Source organism: Hylobates moloch, unplaced genomic scaffold (assembly GCF_009828535.3).
Source record: "Hylobates moloch isolate HMO894 unplaced genomic scaffold, HMol_V3 SCAFFOLD_4, whole genome shotgun sequence".
NCBI lineage: Eukaryota > Metazoa > Chordata > Mammalia > Primates > Hylobatidae > Hylobates > Hylobates moloch.
Window position 1 is genome coordinate 85328320 of NW_026652279.1, and position 17245 is coordinate 85345564.

General features: G+C 35.9%; 1 protein-coding gene across 7 annotated transcripts in view; it reads right to left on the minus strand.

Moving 5' to 3' along the window:
* The window catches only part of NBEA (neurobeachin), a 736578-nt gene that overhangs the window by 35002 nt on the left and 684331 nt on the right, over positions 1-17245 (minus strand). For all 7 annotated transcript variants that reach the window (XM_058437671.1, XM_058437670.1, XM_032150485.2 and 4 more), the window contains one exon: positions 9659-9826. In XM_058437671.1, coding sequence (XP_058293654.1) covers positions 9659-9826 — 168 coding nt within the window. The remainder of the gene's footprint in view (positions 1-9658; positions 9827-17245) is intronic.

Sequence of the window (17245 nt, forward strand, 5' to 3'; positions counted from 1 at the left end):
ACCATATTGGCCAAGCTGGTCTCAAATCCCTGACCTTGTGATCTGCCTGCCTCAGCCTCCCAAAGTGCTGGGATTACACGTGTGAGCCACTGAGCCTGGCCTCAACTTTTGACTATTATGAAAAATGCTCCTGTTGAAACCCTCTCTCTCAATTCTTTTGGATATATACCCAGAAATAGAATTTGCTGGGTCATAGGGAATTCTATTTTTAATTTTTGAACGATTGCCATATTGCTTTTCCTAGCAGCTATACCAGTGGTAGCCTTTTATATTCCTATCAATGGTGCACAAAGTTTCCAGTTTCTCCACATCCTCACTAACACTTGTTATTTTCTATTTTGATAGTAGCTAACCTAATGGGTGTGAAGTGGTATCTCACTGCAGCTTTGATTTGCATTTCCCTAATGATGAATGATGCTGGCACATACTTGTTGGTCATGTGTGTGTCTTCTTTGGAGTCTTCATTATCGCTTTGAAAGGTAATGTGCTGAGATCCTGACTGATACAAATAGGATTGTCATTCAGGCACAACAAATGACAGAAATGCTGGTTACCTTTTGCTACATGTTGGGGTAGGAATGACCAAAAAAAGATTATATCCAAGCAAGGGGCATTTTCATTGAGGATTTTAAATATTTCAGAGATAAACATTGTAAGCATATAGGAAAGGCTGTAGAGTCTCATTGCAATAAATATTTGTTGATAGGAAGAGAACTGAAATACTCTTTTCTAGATGACTTAGGGATTGGCCTACCTGGAAGCAAAGATTTTAGCAGATGATCGCTTAAGGATTCTTCCAGGTTTCTGGTTCTTTGCCCACTTTGGGATTAATCATTAAATGGTACCTAAGTAGAGGACTCAACCCACAAATCCTTTACCACAGGTGAGAAGAATCAGTATGACGTCCCTGCCAAATTTTCCCTGGTTGAATAAGTTTATATAAACTAAACTCTATGCTGGCTGATTCAGGAGGTGAAGAAGGAGGAAAACAAGTTGAGGGGGAGGTGGTGGTGTAGGAGTAGGAATGAGAGAGGTGGTGGCCTTTATAAGTTCACTGGAAGTGTTTAATCATGGGAAAATACTTTTTTAAAAAGCTGAAATAGGCTGGGCACGGTGGCTCACGCCTGTAATCCCAGCACTTTGGGAGGCCGAGGTGGGTGGATCGCGAGGTCAGGAGATCGAGACCATCCTGGCTAACACGGTGAAACCCCGTCTCTACTAAAAAAAAAACACAAAAAATTAGCCGGGTGAGGTGGCGGGTGCCTGTGGTCCCAGCTACTTGGGAGGCTGAGGGAGGAGAATGGCGTGAACTCGGGAGGCGGAGCTTGCAGTGGGCTGAGATCGCGCCACTGCACTCCAGCCTGGTCGACAGAGCGAGACTCCATCTCAAAAAAAAAAAAAAAAAAGCTGAAATAGATTTGTTTGGTATGTGGAATGACATTGAGACACAGGTTTACCAGGTGCTGGTATAAATATTCCAAATTGAAATCATATACTTTTAGTATACTAAAGTGAGAATAAAGTATTATTGGATGTATTCAGCAGAACAAAATATTCTTCTTGATTTTGACATAAATGGGCAACAATAATTTAGATATACTGTATTGAGACTTCAAATGGCTTTAAATAGGCTCATTATCAATATGTTTAAAATGTTTAAAAATGAGTTCTAAATATCTAACTGAAATGCCTAGGTACTTAGATTGAATAATAGCTATTTCAACAAATTGAAGCATGCGATATGTTTTGAATAACTGTTAATTTATGCTGAGGTAACAACTGTGTTATAGAAGTGAAATCTATGTTACTAGAAGATGAAGAAATCCCTTCCAGCTATTTCTATTATAAACGGCAGAGGCTGCAATTTTCACCCCTCTTCCCTTGAGTAAAATATGGCTTTAGATGCTTGTGAAAGTACTTGCTGTTAATTTCTGAAAATCAATAATTAGCACTTCTCAACACCACACAATAAAAATAACACAAAGCAGAGAAAGAGGCACAAGTCACATAAACGACATACATCCAACTTTGACTAGCTGCATTATTTATGCTTTTCTAGTGGACGATTGACGACCATGGCCTAGTGAAGTACTGCAGTAATTATGAGGAGGTAAGATAGACCTAAATTAAAGATTTATTCACTAATCAAAATTAAATGTGTGTCATTAATTTCCTTGATACTAATTTCTATATTAAAACCTTATTCATCAAACCTTTGCAATGCAAGCCTTATGGCTCTCAGTGTAAACCTTTGTAGTGAGAAACACATAACAAATATATTTGGACCTATATCCTTATTAGTTTTAGGAATCATGGTATTTTTCGTGTTCCCAAAATGATCCTTTAGCTTTAAAGAAGACCAAATATGTATTTTCACTCCACTAATTAAAATGTAGGGGTTTTCTTTCCATTTTAATTTGGCTTTTGAATCTGTTAAAATTTTCATCCCAGTAAAACATGCAGTAATTATAGGGAGAAATTAAGATGGTTTTAAGAAATCTTTATCAACCACTTTGTGATCATTTGTTGCAATCACTTCTCAGAATAACTGCCCAGGAGAACCCTGGATATCCCCCATATGAAGACAATTAGGCATCATGGCATCTGTAAATGGATAACCTGGTGCTACAACTCATTCACGCAGATCGGGCAGGTGGTGTTGATATTCCTTGTCATAACAAAGAGAGTCAGAAATGGGGGGAGGAAAGGCCGAGGGATAAAGGATTCATAGAAAGAATAAAGAATAATAGAAAGAATTCAAGGAAGGCAATGATTGTAGAGGCCCTCAATGTTATCATTATGGGCCTTTAAATTACCCTTCATTTACATCATCAGGATGAAAAAGTGTGTTAATTTTTTGTCTTATAAATTTTATGAATTCATCTTCTCAGAATAGCCAGCACTGCAGCTGTTTTGGCTAAAGACACATCTATCTTCTGGTTCTTGACAGCCCTATCATGTCAATTCTCTGTAGTAACAAGGAATATTTCAGCAAGAAAATAAAAACTGAAGTAATCTAGCCTACTTCCTATGGGCATATTTTCACCACAGCAGATCCAAAGGGAGGCGGTGTTATCCCTGTCAGATTGAGAAAAAGGTAGAAAAAGAAACTATAAGCTAAGAAAACCAAGAAATATTAACAGAAAATTAGACTAAAAATGCCACATTTTTGTGACTGTTGGTAATATTAAAAACTACTTAATATTTTAATATTTCCAGCATAAATAAATGTGTATATCTATAAATAAATATTGCAATGGCTCGTATGTTCTAATAGCTGCCAGCAAAACAGCCTTTTATGATAGACTTATGTGCATACCTCTCACCGTTAAAAAGAAGCCATTGAAATCATTTTCAGTTTGGCAATGTCAACTATAGAATGATGACAAGTATTATGACAAGCTCAGAACTTAGTATCTTGTTAATAACTTGTCTGGTATATGCTTACAGCTTCTGTTGAAATATTGACTCAATTTTTTTCTCTTGCTGAACCAGTACAACTTTAATGCCAGTAATAGTGATGCTAATTCATTTGATAATATGAACAGAAAACTAATGACACTAAAGTAAAACTTTTTTTTCAGACAGTCTCACTCTGTCGCCCAGGTTGGAGTGCAGTGGCACGATCTTCGCTCACTACAAGCTGCGCCTCCCGGGTTTGCACCATTCTCCTGCCTCAGCCTCCCGAGTAGCTGGGACTACAGGCGCCCGCCACCACGCCCAGCTATTTTTTTGTATTTTTAGTAGAGACGGGGTTTCACCGTGTTAGCCAGGATGGTCTCGATCTCCTGACCTCGTGATTTGCCCACCTCGGCCTCCCAAGGTGCTGGGATTACAGGCGTGAGCCACAGCACCTGGCCTAATGTAAAACTTTTAAAAATATAAAGGATAATAAAGGATACAAATGCTAATACTAATTTAGATCAAGAAAGATTGTTACAGGCAATAAGTGGGCTGCAATTAGGCCATCTTTATAAAATTTTGGAGACAGTATTGAAAATAAATTTAAAAGCCACAACTGCTTCTTTTTACTAAATAATATTAAAACAAATTAACTTATTTTCTCTGTTGCTAACAGATTTTTTAAAATTAAATTGATAGTTTTGGTGTCATATATAATGAAATTATTGAAACAAAAGTTCTTCTAAGATAACTTCATTTAATTATGCCTTTAGGTAATAATGCCTGTGTAGTGCTTTATAGTTTAAGTATTTTCACATATTTTTCTCCTATGAATTAGGTATCATCTCTGTCATCATTTTTTTAGGTGAGAAAATACAGGTACATAAAATTCAAGTGACTGACTTCATGTCACTCAAATACTAATGGTTGAGCTGTGATACAACTTACAATCTCATTCCCATCTTTCTATCCATTTTTGTTGCCTATGGCATACAATATAATCATACTCTGAGGCAGACAGGTCTTGAACTCCTGACCTAGTGATCCACCCGCCTCGGCCTCCCAAAGTGTGGGGATTACAGGCGTGAGCCATCATGCCCAGCTGAAAAAATTATTTAGGCCGGGCGCGGTGGCTCACGCCTGTAATCCCAGCACTTTGGAAGGCCGAGGTGGGCGGATCACAAGATCAGGAAATTGAGACCATCCTGGCTAACACGGTGAAACCCCATCTCTACTAAAAATACAAAAAATTAGCCGGGCGTGGTGGTGGGCTCCCGTAGTCCCAGCTACTCGGGAGGCTGAGGCAGGAGAATGGCATGAACCCGGGAGGCGGAGCTTGCAGTGAGCCGAGATTGCGCCACTGCACTCCAGCCTGGGTGACAGAGCGAGACTCTGTCTCAAAACAAACAAACAAAAAATTATTTAATGAGAGTGTTAGGCCAGATTAATGGTTTTTAATTGGGAATATGTGGGAAATTCCTAGATAATTTTTTTTTTTTTTTCAAAATAAGACTTGCTTGAAGCCTTTCCCTGGATATTCTGAGATACCCATGTGATGGGGAAGATAGAGTGGATGGGAAGTTAGATGGGTATCACATGTGTACTTAAAAATAGTACAGGGGGGCCGTGCACAGTGGCTCATGCCTGTAATCCTAGCACTTTTGTAGGCTGAGGCGGGCGGATCACCTGAGGTCAGGAGTTTAAGACCATCCTGGCCAACATGGTGAAACCCTGTCTCTACTAAAAATACAAAAATTAGCCAGGCGCGGTTGTGGGTGTCTGTAATCTCAGCTACTTGGGAGGCTGAGGTGGGAGAATTGCTTGAACCTGGGAGATGGGTTGCAGTAAGCCGCTGCACTTCAGCCTGGGTAACAGAGTGAGACTGTCTCTGAAAGAAAAAAAAAAAATACAAGGGGAGGGGTGAGGTTTTGATGAAATGGTTTTAAATTTTTGAAATTGGGTGATAGGTACATGGAGGTTCATTGTACCATTCTCTGTACTTTTGTAGGGGAAAAAAAAAGCTTTCCAAATGATCCTAACAGACCTTTAGTAGAGCAGTGCTTCTTAAAAGTTAATGTCTCGAACAAGTTGCATAGGGATCTCATTACATGTATTTAGTTGGTTGGGGAAGGCTGAGAGGCTGAAGTTCTAGCAAGTTCCCAGGTGATGCTGATTCTGCTGGGTTATGGGCCACATTTGAGCATCAAGGTGTTAGAAAACCATGGGACTAAATGTTTACCAACCAGAATATTCTCTTTCCTAAGCAGGTCACAGGATGAAGTTTCTTGGTCATCATTTAGTAAGTAAAAATATAAATCAGATCATACACTTCTTCTTAATATATAAAAATGGATAAGAAAAAACATTCTTTATAATGCTTGAAAAACTGCTCAAATAGTAGAGCTCATCTACGAAAAAAAGTGCATAGAAGATTATGATGTAAGCCAAGACTTTAGACAATTTAAATAATATCTACTATCCAACAGATCTAGTGTTTACATATTAAGAAGAGCTTTGTACCAGAACTGTACTGTCATGTTTCTGCCCAGAGGCTGTCATGATAAAGTTTATTATCAATTACTGCTTTACAAGTATAAAATAAGTTAAGCTGTCATAATTTTCTCAGCCAGAGTTCCTAAACTGTCAAAGAATGTCAATTTTCAATCTGACATAGAGAAGAAAATTATCTGTTATTCTGACCTCTAATTTCTTGACATTTTAATGCCATAATTGCTGTGGTTAGTGCTGCTTCATGATTTCACCTGTCAAGGAAGAATGAGTCAATAACCTTAAGCCATTGCTCAAACTTTAGCACTAACTTCAAAACTCAGTTATAGGCAGGTAGTCGAATTTTTTTTTTTTTTTTTACAAAGGAGACATATGTAGATATTCATATATTAAATATTTCTCTTTTTAAATTAGTGTTTAATTTAAGCATGAAAAAATCCATCTTAGGCTAGTTGGAGTTTAGTGTAGCCATAATTAGCCTTCCTTTGGTTTTATCTATATGAAATGTACAATCTTTGTATTTTGAAAATACTAAGATAAACATTATCAAATAAAATAAATGTATTGAGCTCAATAAAAGGGTTAATACCTTAAACTCTGCTTTTTCCAAGAGTCTGTGTCCAACCACTTAGGTGGGAATCAACTCTCTCAAGTCATGACACAGCAGTACAAGACCTCCAGGAACTCAACAAGAATGTTTTAAAAAAAGGTATTGTGCCTCCTACATGGTCTACTCATAGGGGTTGTATATAGGTAAGGGTGCATAAATGAGCACTAAATAATGAAATATGCTGTACTTCACTCCATTTTATCTGGGTTCTTTCTTATAACAATAGATGTATTTACAGAGAGAGCAACTGAGGTAAAGTGAGATTGAATGACTCGGCCTCACTTACCCAGCTCACAGGATTCAGGTGGGCTCTCGTCCTTTGGAGGGCACTATTCCTCACATTCTTAAATGTTAGTACAGAACTGTCTTTGTGGGAATCTGTTAGCTTCTACTTGGCTAACTGGCATTAACAGCAACGGGAATATGTTAGAGGGGCGAATGGTGGGAAGTGGGAAAGGGGAAATTTACTAGCATCCTTTGAAATCATTTAATCTGTTATGTCTACACTGTACTAAATGGCCCCCTAGTGGTCACAAGGAGATAGAGGCTCTTCCTAAGCAATCTTGAGTCCACACAGGTCCACGGGATCATGATAAACCTCTCTGCTGATGTGTGCTCAGGCCTCTGGGGGCTGGGGGAAGGGAAGTAAGAGTATTCCAGGTATGCGCTCCTTCACATGTATAGTGTTCTAAGAACTGACACAGAATTATAGGGTTGAGGAAGTGGGCAAGGGGTTTGGGGAGAAAGAACATACATTTCACAGTATGACTCTGGGTCTCTCTAATGAAACCTGAGTGTCTGGCAATTATGTGCTTTGAATGAGCATGCTGAAAGGAGCCAGAGTCCTGAGCTGAGGCACCCTAGCAGTAGACAGTCTGCATCACTAGAAGGTCATAAAGCTGTAATACAAGATATTTTTCAGACCATCTATATAATATGCCAACATATGCTTGAATCATTCCCATTCAACAGAAAACAATTTTTAATTTTTACATTTTACATTTCTATGTAATGTTTCATTAAGAAGTTCTACATTAACAAAGCCTTATACACAATTCTTTCACTGTCCAAAGCAATGACGTGTTATTTTGTAGAAACAGGTATTTTGATAAGATTCAAATAATGAACACTGTAACCATGTAAAGAAAGTTTCCATTTTAATTTCATTTTCAAATTCTTTCAGTTATCTCTTTTTAAACCCTCATTTAAATTAGAAAAACCTGCTATTTTTCTGTCAATTTTAATGCTGCCTTGCACTTTCATCACATATAAGATGCTTAATGTATTTTATTTTGTATTTAATGTATTTAATTTACTTTATTTTGTGTTTAATGTATTTAATTTGTTTTGCCCAACAGGATTAACTTTCAACTTTCTTTATAAGAACAGAACTTTATTGTAATGGGTAAAAATGTATAACAAAATATCCAAAAGCAAAAATGTCTATGACATTTAGAAGTCAAAAGACAATTCAGAGTTGATCTTGGAATATAAGGATGAAGTATTACAATTGTTTTCTTTTTTTTTTTCTGATTCTAAAAGGTATTAGCCTTAAAATAATAGTTTATAAAGTATTTAATAAAACAGGCATGTAATAAGCAAGGGTGTATAGTTAAGAGAATAATTAAGCTCAGAATTATCTCCTACCAAATAATCTGATTACAATTTACACATAACTGGGGATACTCAGTTGGGTGAGTGTAACGATTTGTAGAGAAAATTCCTTATTTCACCAGCCAATTTCATAATACCTGCCTTCTCTCTCATTCATTCATTCTGTCTCTATGTTTTTCTCTTGGCTTCAGGCAATAATTTTATCTTCTTGTGCACACAATATGGTACAATATTGCCCCTAATAATATGCTTGCAATGTGTTCTCAGAATATTTTGCCCTAAGGGTCCAAGGATCAATGATTATGAGGCTCTTCCCTTCCTTTTCCTCTTCTCTGCTTGAACCATGCAAATGGAGTCATTTTAATTTTATAGAGGTAGATAAGAAATAAACTTATGAATGCAAATTTTTCTGTAGAGCTTCATTGCTCCCATCTACAAGTTTTCCACCTTGAAAATAAAAAATAAGAAAAGCATTCCACTGGCTGGAGATGCAGAAATGATTACTTGTTTTGCATACGACAGATGGCAGATATCTGGTAGAATGGAAGACTGGGATATCACTTCCTTGAAGCAACACTTATGTAGCAGCTGTTGCATCTTCACTCTTTCCACTTATCTGAAATCATTTTGTGCAATGTAGAAGTGATTTAAGTAATATTTTATATGAATATTTTCACTAAAAATACTATACACATACTACAGCACATAATTCCCAACTGTTAGCTATAAACATTTCAGACTGAAAACACCTAAGAACAAAATAGCATAACTGCATCTATTTCATTCATGCATTTTTTTGAGTATTCTGTCTAAAAGGTAGAAATATTCCTTTTATTTATTTATTATTTTTTTGAGACAGGGTCTCGCTCTGTCACCCAGGCTGGAGTGCAGTGGTGCAATCTTGGCTCATGGCAACCTCTGCCTCCTGGGTTCAAGCGATCCTCCCACCTCAGCCCCTGCAGTAGCTGGGATCACAGGCCTGCACCACCATACCCTGCTAATTTTTGTATTTTTTGTAGAGATGGGGTTTCAGCATATTGGCCAGGCTGGTCTCGAACTCCTGGGCTCAAGCCATCCGCCTGCCTTGGCCTTCCAAAGTGCTGGGATTACAGGCAAGAGCCACTGAGCCTGTAATCCTAGCACTTGTGCTTTTATTTTTAAGAATAGCCACAGTGGCAGATTATTTTAATGTGAAATATTCCTATTTAAATATTCAGCTAGGTTTCATTTATTACTAACACACATAAAGCATTACATATTTTAATGTAAATTTTGAAGTAAGAAAAATAAAATATAGATATAGAAGTATTTTAAAAGTGCCTGCAATTTAAAAAGGAGCCACATACTGGTCTCATTACTTGTTTTGGGACTTTTTCCAATTTTTCCACATATGTCAAGAACCTGAAATCTATGTTTTGTAAGAAGTTATGTTGAAAACAAAATTATACAGAAAGAGATGGAATGTCAAATTTGTGTTTGAGAGACGACAGAAATTTTTGGAATAATATGGGACTTAACACCTACCTCCCTGAGCACAGGATCAGTGATACTATCCAGGTTCACAGAGCCTTCATAAGTCAAGTAGTGAAAAACATTCAGAGCACGAACTGCTTCTGGTCCTCGCTGCTTATAGCCAAATATAAGGTCGATCCACTGATGAAGTTGGCAAGAAACAAATTCACTTTCTAGGGCCTGAAATGAGTCAAGAAAGAAATGAGAGACCATCAAAACGTAGTACACCTTCATATCCTTTTTTTTAACTTTGAAATATTATATATAAAAAGGAGAATATGCTCTTTAAATTTCTACACTTGATTTATGTATCAGATCTTCAGTTCCTAGAAATGGAAAAATACTACCTCAGTAGTATTTTACAGACACCTAAATGAAAATACAGAGACCTAAATGAAAATTTTCCCTTTCTAAAATGCTAAACTTTCTCTTGGCTCCATTAGGTACACAATATGATTTAATATAAATAAATTTCTTATAAAAACACACTCATGTTTAAAAGAAAAACAATTTAAAATACCTTTTTAATACCGTGTTACAACAATTTCATTTCTCATTTTTAAATATTAGTTTGAAATTAAGCAATTTTATGAGAAACTCTGATATACATTTATTTTCCTGCCTGGAGTCCTGCAGCTTACCTCTGAGATGACTAGAAGGGAATGTCTTTCTTCTGCTATGAATTAACTCAGCTATTACACAGTTTGGGAATCATTGGGCAATTTTGGATGTTTGCTAGCTAATGGGAAAGAAATATAAATTACTGAGAGTCAAGGGCCATACTAAGTTTCCATAAACAGAAAAAAAAAACAAAAGGCCTTTTTATTTCCTAAGAAGCCATCAGAAGCTTCCTAGAGGTGTCTTGACAGGTAGGTAGGGAGTCTTGCTCAGGTCCGTGAAATAAGTAGTGATGGTGCATGGCTCACTACGCCTCTCACTTACTGCAGTCATTTATCATCAACTTCCTATTGATTTAAAGAGGACACTGATTTCAACAACATGAAAAAGAGCTGTACATCTAGCTTCGTAAATTTCAGCTATGCATAGCCATGTAAGACAATTTTCTAAATTACGGCTGTCACTAAATATGTGAACAAAGTCATACTCTGTGATTTCCATGGTGTTGAAACCAATTTGGAATTCACTTAATGAATAAATGATTTCTTGAATTAGATTGCCAAAAACTGCTTTTCATTTTTTAAGTATGTAAAATATTATAAATAATACTTTTCAACTTTTCCTGTGATCACATTTAACTAGTAATTTATTCCCGTCAATCCCTTTCCTTATTTACTCCTTTCAAATTTTGTTTGTATTTCATCTACACCAATTAGTGTGGATGTTTCTCATTCAGCAATGTAAACAATGACATTTTATGAAAGAACAGTTTCCGTACTAAAGCTAAACAGAATTTCTATATTGTCTATCTCATCGATCTTGAAATAACAGTTCAGAGTAGAACATAGGAAATGAGACAAAGTCTGAAAGAGGAGATGGTTAAAATTTTGTATTATGTCTATATTAGTTTGGTCAATTTGTATGAATGATTTTGTCAATTCTCTGTAACTATTCAATTAAGAAAAAAGGTCAGTCTAATTATTTAGTAATATTTTCAGGGTCTGATGCAATAAATGAAGGGATTTAAAAAATGAATAAATAGAGGTTCATTATTGAGTAACTACTGCTCAAGTCTATTCACAGGAATCCAATTTAGTTATGGAATCAGATATATAATTTAAAGGAAGATTTTACCAACATGATCAGCTAAGCGCATTCACTACAAATATATCTTATAGATACCACTAAAGAAAGGTTTGATGAAATTTACCATTATCTCTCTTAGAGTAAAACCACTGTTGAATAAAATACCTAATGGGATCATGAGTGGTAGTGGGAATGAAGACTTTTCAATAATTTGAGCTTTTAAAATGTATTTTTTCTCTTTTATCTCCATCTCCTATTTTCATTTCCTTCCACCACCACAGGCAATAACTATAATGTATTTAATGTTTCTCCTTTTGTTTGCATGTGCCCTTATAAAATATTACTCATTCTTTTGTGGATATACTTTTGAACTATAAAAATATATAGGGTTAAAAATTTCATTTTGTTCCTTACTTTTCTCACTTAGTATTATTTTAAAAATCTACCTGTGTCACTGTGTGACTAGCCCATTGCTTCTCATGGCTGCACAAAACTCCCCTGGTAACAAACACCAGGCTGCCTCTAATCCCCATGACACAAGCCTGTGATAAATGCCCCTTTAGGATCTTTGTGAGAATTTCTTTGGGATTTATAATCTGGAGTAGAATTGGGAATGCATACTTAATGTGAGTCATCCATGCCCACTCTTTAGCAACGCATGACAGTTTCTATACATCCTTATCTCCGTCAACTCTTAGTATTATCCAGGTTTCTAATTTTGGCCAGTATAAGAGATACAAAATAATATCTCATTGTTTTAATTTGTATTCCTCAAATTACTAACAGATTTGACATCTTTTTAATATGCTTGTTGGTCTTTTGGGTTTCCTCTTCTGTAAATTTCCTGTTCATATCCCTTACCCATTTAAAAACTGGAGGTTCTTGTCTTTATATTGTTGATTTATATATTTAATTTTATTATTATTATTTTTTAGACAGGATCTCACTCTATGGCCCAGGGTAGAGTGCAGTGTTGCGATCTTAGTTCACTGCAACATCCACCTCCTGGGCACAAGCGATCCTTCCACCTCAGCCTCCTGAGTAGCTGGGACCACAGGCATGTGCCACCGTGCCTAGCTAATTTTTGTATTTTGTATTTTGTATTTTTGTATTGCAGGGACAGGGTTTCGCCATGTTGCCCAGGCTGGTCTCAAACTCCTGAGCTCAGGTGATCCGCCTGCCTCGGCCTCCCAAAGTGCTGGAATTACAGATGTGAGCAACCGCACCTGGCCTGATTTATATATTTTAGATAAGAGTTCCTTGTTGGTTTGAAACACTGCAAATGCATTCTCCCAAATGTCATATATCTATTAACTTTATCCATGTTCTTTGTTGGATATATTTTCTTAATTTTGAGATCATCAAATCATGTTTTAAAAATGTTTATGCTTTGAGGTTTTGTCTTGAATTACAGAGATAACTATACTTTTATCAATTAGCTTTATATTTATGGTTTTACTTTTCATATTTTGATCTTTAATTAATCTAGATCTACTTTCATTCATATATGATATTGGATATGGGTCCAGTATTATTTTTGTTTATATAGTGAGTGAGTTTTTCCAATACCATCTATTAAACAAAAATTCCTTTTCTCAGAGATGTATGATATTATCTTTACTGTGTGAATATATATTTGAAAGGAAGACATAAAACTTTCATTATTTACAGATAATATCATCATCTACATAGAAGCCCAGCCTTCTTCCTCCCTTTTTTCTTTTGCTCTCTCTCCTATGTATCTGTCATGTCTAGATATGTGTGTGCCCAGCTTTCTATATTTTCCATTTCTATTACTATCTTCATTTATTTTATCTTTATATTCTTTTGCTCTCTCTTCTATGTATCTATCATGTCAACATATGTGTGTGTCCAGCTTTCTATATTTTTCATTTCTATTATTACCTTAATTTATCTTAATTATCTTATTTCTTACATATCTCAATATGTGCTAGAATTTATTCTTTTTTTCAGGATAAACTAGGCTATTCAGGAACATTTATTCTTCTTTGTAACTTTTACATTAAGTGTATAGATATATCAAAAGAATTTGATTGGAATGCCAATCAATTTATAAATTAATTTGTGAACACTGACATTAGGTTTTAGTATCCAAGGTCCCCAAATATCTTGATTTATACAGATCATTTTCTATGTCCTTTATTAGAGTTAAAAAATAAAATTTTCTCCATAAAAGTTTTATCTTAGTGTTCTTGGTTAAGTTTATTCCCAGATACTTCATAAATTTTGATGCAACTGTAATATTTTAAAACTATATTTTATACTTGGTTATTAATGATGTAGAACAATGATACTGATTTCTAGAAGGTGATTGTTTTTGTAGCAACTCTTAGTAGTTACACCTATAACTTTTTTTTTTTTCTTATAGAATTGTTCTTAGCCTTAAGAACTATGTAAAACAGCAGTGGTGATGGGGAAAATCCCTGTCTTTTTCCTGATCTTGAGGGTTAAACTCTACTTAGTCCTGATGCAGTTCACACACACACACACACACACACACACACACACACACACACACACAGGCATATACACACACATTTGATAACACTGATAATAACTCATTTAGAATTTTTATATTTATAGCCATACATGAAATAAGCGTTATTTCTTTTTCCTCCCCTTCACTATTTTTGGAATTAAGATCCCACTAGCCTCATAAAATTAGCTGGATAGCTTTCCATGCTTCCTGGAACAATTTGTATAAGAAAATGAATTCATTATCTGTTGAAAATTTGGTAGATTTTACGTGTAATGTAATATGGGCCTTGAATTTTGAGGAGGGGATGGGAAGATTTTACCATTTAAATTTTCATAAATCTTGTCAGTCTCAATTTTGACATTTTAAATATTTTTCTCAGTATTCATCCATTTTATCTCAGTTTTAAAATTTATTAGCTCATAGATGCTCATAATAGTCTTTAATTAAATTTAAGAATATTTATGTCTATAGTTATTTACCCTATTCTATATATTAGAGAGGAAGCATAGTGAATCAATAAATAATTAATTGTAGTTAAATAATTTTGTCTTTTTTATTATAAAATTAAATGACAAAGGAACAATGAGGTAAGAGGTTAAACAAAGTCTTGTCGATTTTTTATCTTGTGACTTACTGTGCGTAAAGAAAAGGAGATACAGTTTACACATTTAAAAGCTAAATCTAGTTCAAAATTAAATGAATATCTAAGAATGGAACATTAGCTATCAATAATTAAAATATAACAACTTGTCTAAAGCTGAAGCCTGACATTAAGACTCTTTACTATAAACAGTATTGACCGGTCATTGGTATCTGTTTATTTTGTTCTTTTCAGAACCATTTTTATACACAAACCTATTTGGCACTTTGAAACGGGATTTTTAGTACAATACTTACATTGGAAAAATGTAAAGAAATACTTGATTACTAAGCTATTAGTGTCATAATGGTCTTAATAGCTTTCTTTACCCTCTACTTGCATATCTAAAGGCAGAAGCAATTGCGTTAAGCCTAGATAAACCAATTCCCAATCCATAGCTCTACCCTAGGGATCTGGAAAGAAGGAAATAAAGAGTGATATTTAAACTAGAGAGGATATCTCTTAGATGGATAATATTTCCCTCATTCTAATTTCTATTTTGTCCCATGAGTATTGGATGGTACAGAATTCTTTCTCTAGCAGGTTTGAGGTAAAGCTTCTCTGAAATTTATGAAAAGAAAGTAGACACCGAATTTAACTGTGAGGAGACAGTATTTCTCCTGAATTTTAAAATTTAAGAATATTAAATACCCATGTCTTCTTCTAGACCAGAGCAAAAATATTTATTTCCCATCCCTTTTTCTCATTACCTCAAAAATCTGCTTTTGGGATTAAAAAATTCTCGAAATAGAGTTGCATATATTCAAGTAGATAATCAGAAAGCCATATTGTCATTTCTGTAGTGTCTTTGCCATCTTCTTTTCATAATTTGACTGAAGTTGTAGCTATTACAACTTCAATAATTCAACTGTTTTAAGTAGAGACAATATAGTTGTCTTTGATGTTTATTTTAAGGGGCTTAAATTATTCTAGTACTTGACTGTTTCTGGATGTATAAGACAGAAGATTATTTCTAGCCCTCACAGCTCTCCACATGGGTTACTACAACATACTTCAAACTTCTTCTGTAATCCAGTCTGTCTGGTGTCCTGCTTGTGGGACAGACTTGTCAAGCCATCATGTCCACATTGCCATTCTCTATTTCAAAGCTGCCACTGCTCCTCCCAGCATAACCTATCTGACTCAGGCCTTTCAAACCTCCATCCCACCTTTCCCCACTGTTTCTCAGGACTTCCTGATATAAATCCTTAGCCTCTCTAGCACAGACACTTCACAGCCCTTGGGCACACAGCAGCTGGTATGACCTCAGAGCTTTTGCTTTCTTTCTCTCTAGCTTGAAAGCATTGTCTTCCTGCTTTTTGAAGACCTACCCATCCTTCTTACTCAAGTTCAGTGTTTGCTTCCTGTGTTCTCAGCTCTCACTTGTTTTTTTTCTATGAATTTCTACCCAACACTTTTCATCAGTATCCTCTTGTTACTTAATAGAGTAAGATAACACATGCAAATTTACTTGTGAAATCATTTTACAACAAACTGTGAGGTAGTATGCAAATGAATGGGATGATTGCCAATGAGCACTTCATTGTTTCCAAAGTCAATACTATACCCTCAATTAGAATGTAAGCCTTTTGAAGATAGGGACTTTATCTAATTCTTATCTTGCATTTCCCTTAACTCTTAACCTATCATTGGATAATTATTGTTTAATAAATATTTATAGGTTTATTAATTAAAGCAGTGGAAAAGATGTGATAGTCACAAGAGGAAGGAATAAAAGAAATGTCAGTAATGAGGGTGGGGCTGGGGAAGAAGCTCATTCATTCACTCAGCAAGTATTGATTGGCCATCTGCTTTGTGACAGACCAGACTGTAAGATTATAGCAGTGAACAAAAAAACCCAAAGTCCCTGCAAGAGAGTTTACATTGTAGTGGGAGGAGACCAACAAAAACTAAGATAATTAGTAAGATACAGGGTGTGTCAGCAGGTGACAAGTGCAAAGGAAACAGAAAAGCAGGATGGGGAGTAGGGTGTATGTGTAGTAGGGGGAGGATTGCTAGTTTAGGGGAGGAGGCCAGGGAAGGCTTCTCTGAGTTTGTGACAATTAAGGACCCCAGTGAAGAAATGAACTGTAAAGACATCTGGGAGAAGGGCATTTCAAACAGAGGGAACATTCATTCATTCAACATGGAGCACCTGTTATGTGCCAGGCAGTGTTCTAGGCCCTGGGATACTGTGATAAACAAGACAAAACCTCTCATGTTTGGGAGCAGATCCCACTGAAATGCAAATAAAGAAGGTGAATATAGTCTAATCTCTCTTCTGCCCCAAATTACTGACCACCTACCATATGTCAGACATTAGCCTTGGAGGACACATAGATGAATAAGCATTCAACGTCCTGAAAAAGATTACGGTCTAGTGGAGGATAAACATGTTGACTCTGGCTTTTTCTGCTGCTTAGAATTTCTGCTAAAGGGCCAAGTTGACAACAGGAACTAAACACCCATGCTTTCATTTTAGCAGAACTCTCTAAAATGTTCTGCTAAGATGGATTTATCTATCTCTGCTGCTGTAGCCATCACTACTCCGCATGCTCATCCCCAGCCCTTCACCTGCCTCTGTAAGACTCGAGATACCTGAGGGAAAATGGCCACTGGTAGGAAGTCCCAGGGAGACTATAGGCTCAAATTTTAAAATACACCCAGAATCAATAATTTCTTACTACTTTTACTGCTACCCCGGTCCAAGCCACCATCATCTCTTACATTATCTTCTAGCAGATCTCCCTGATTC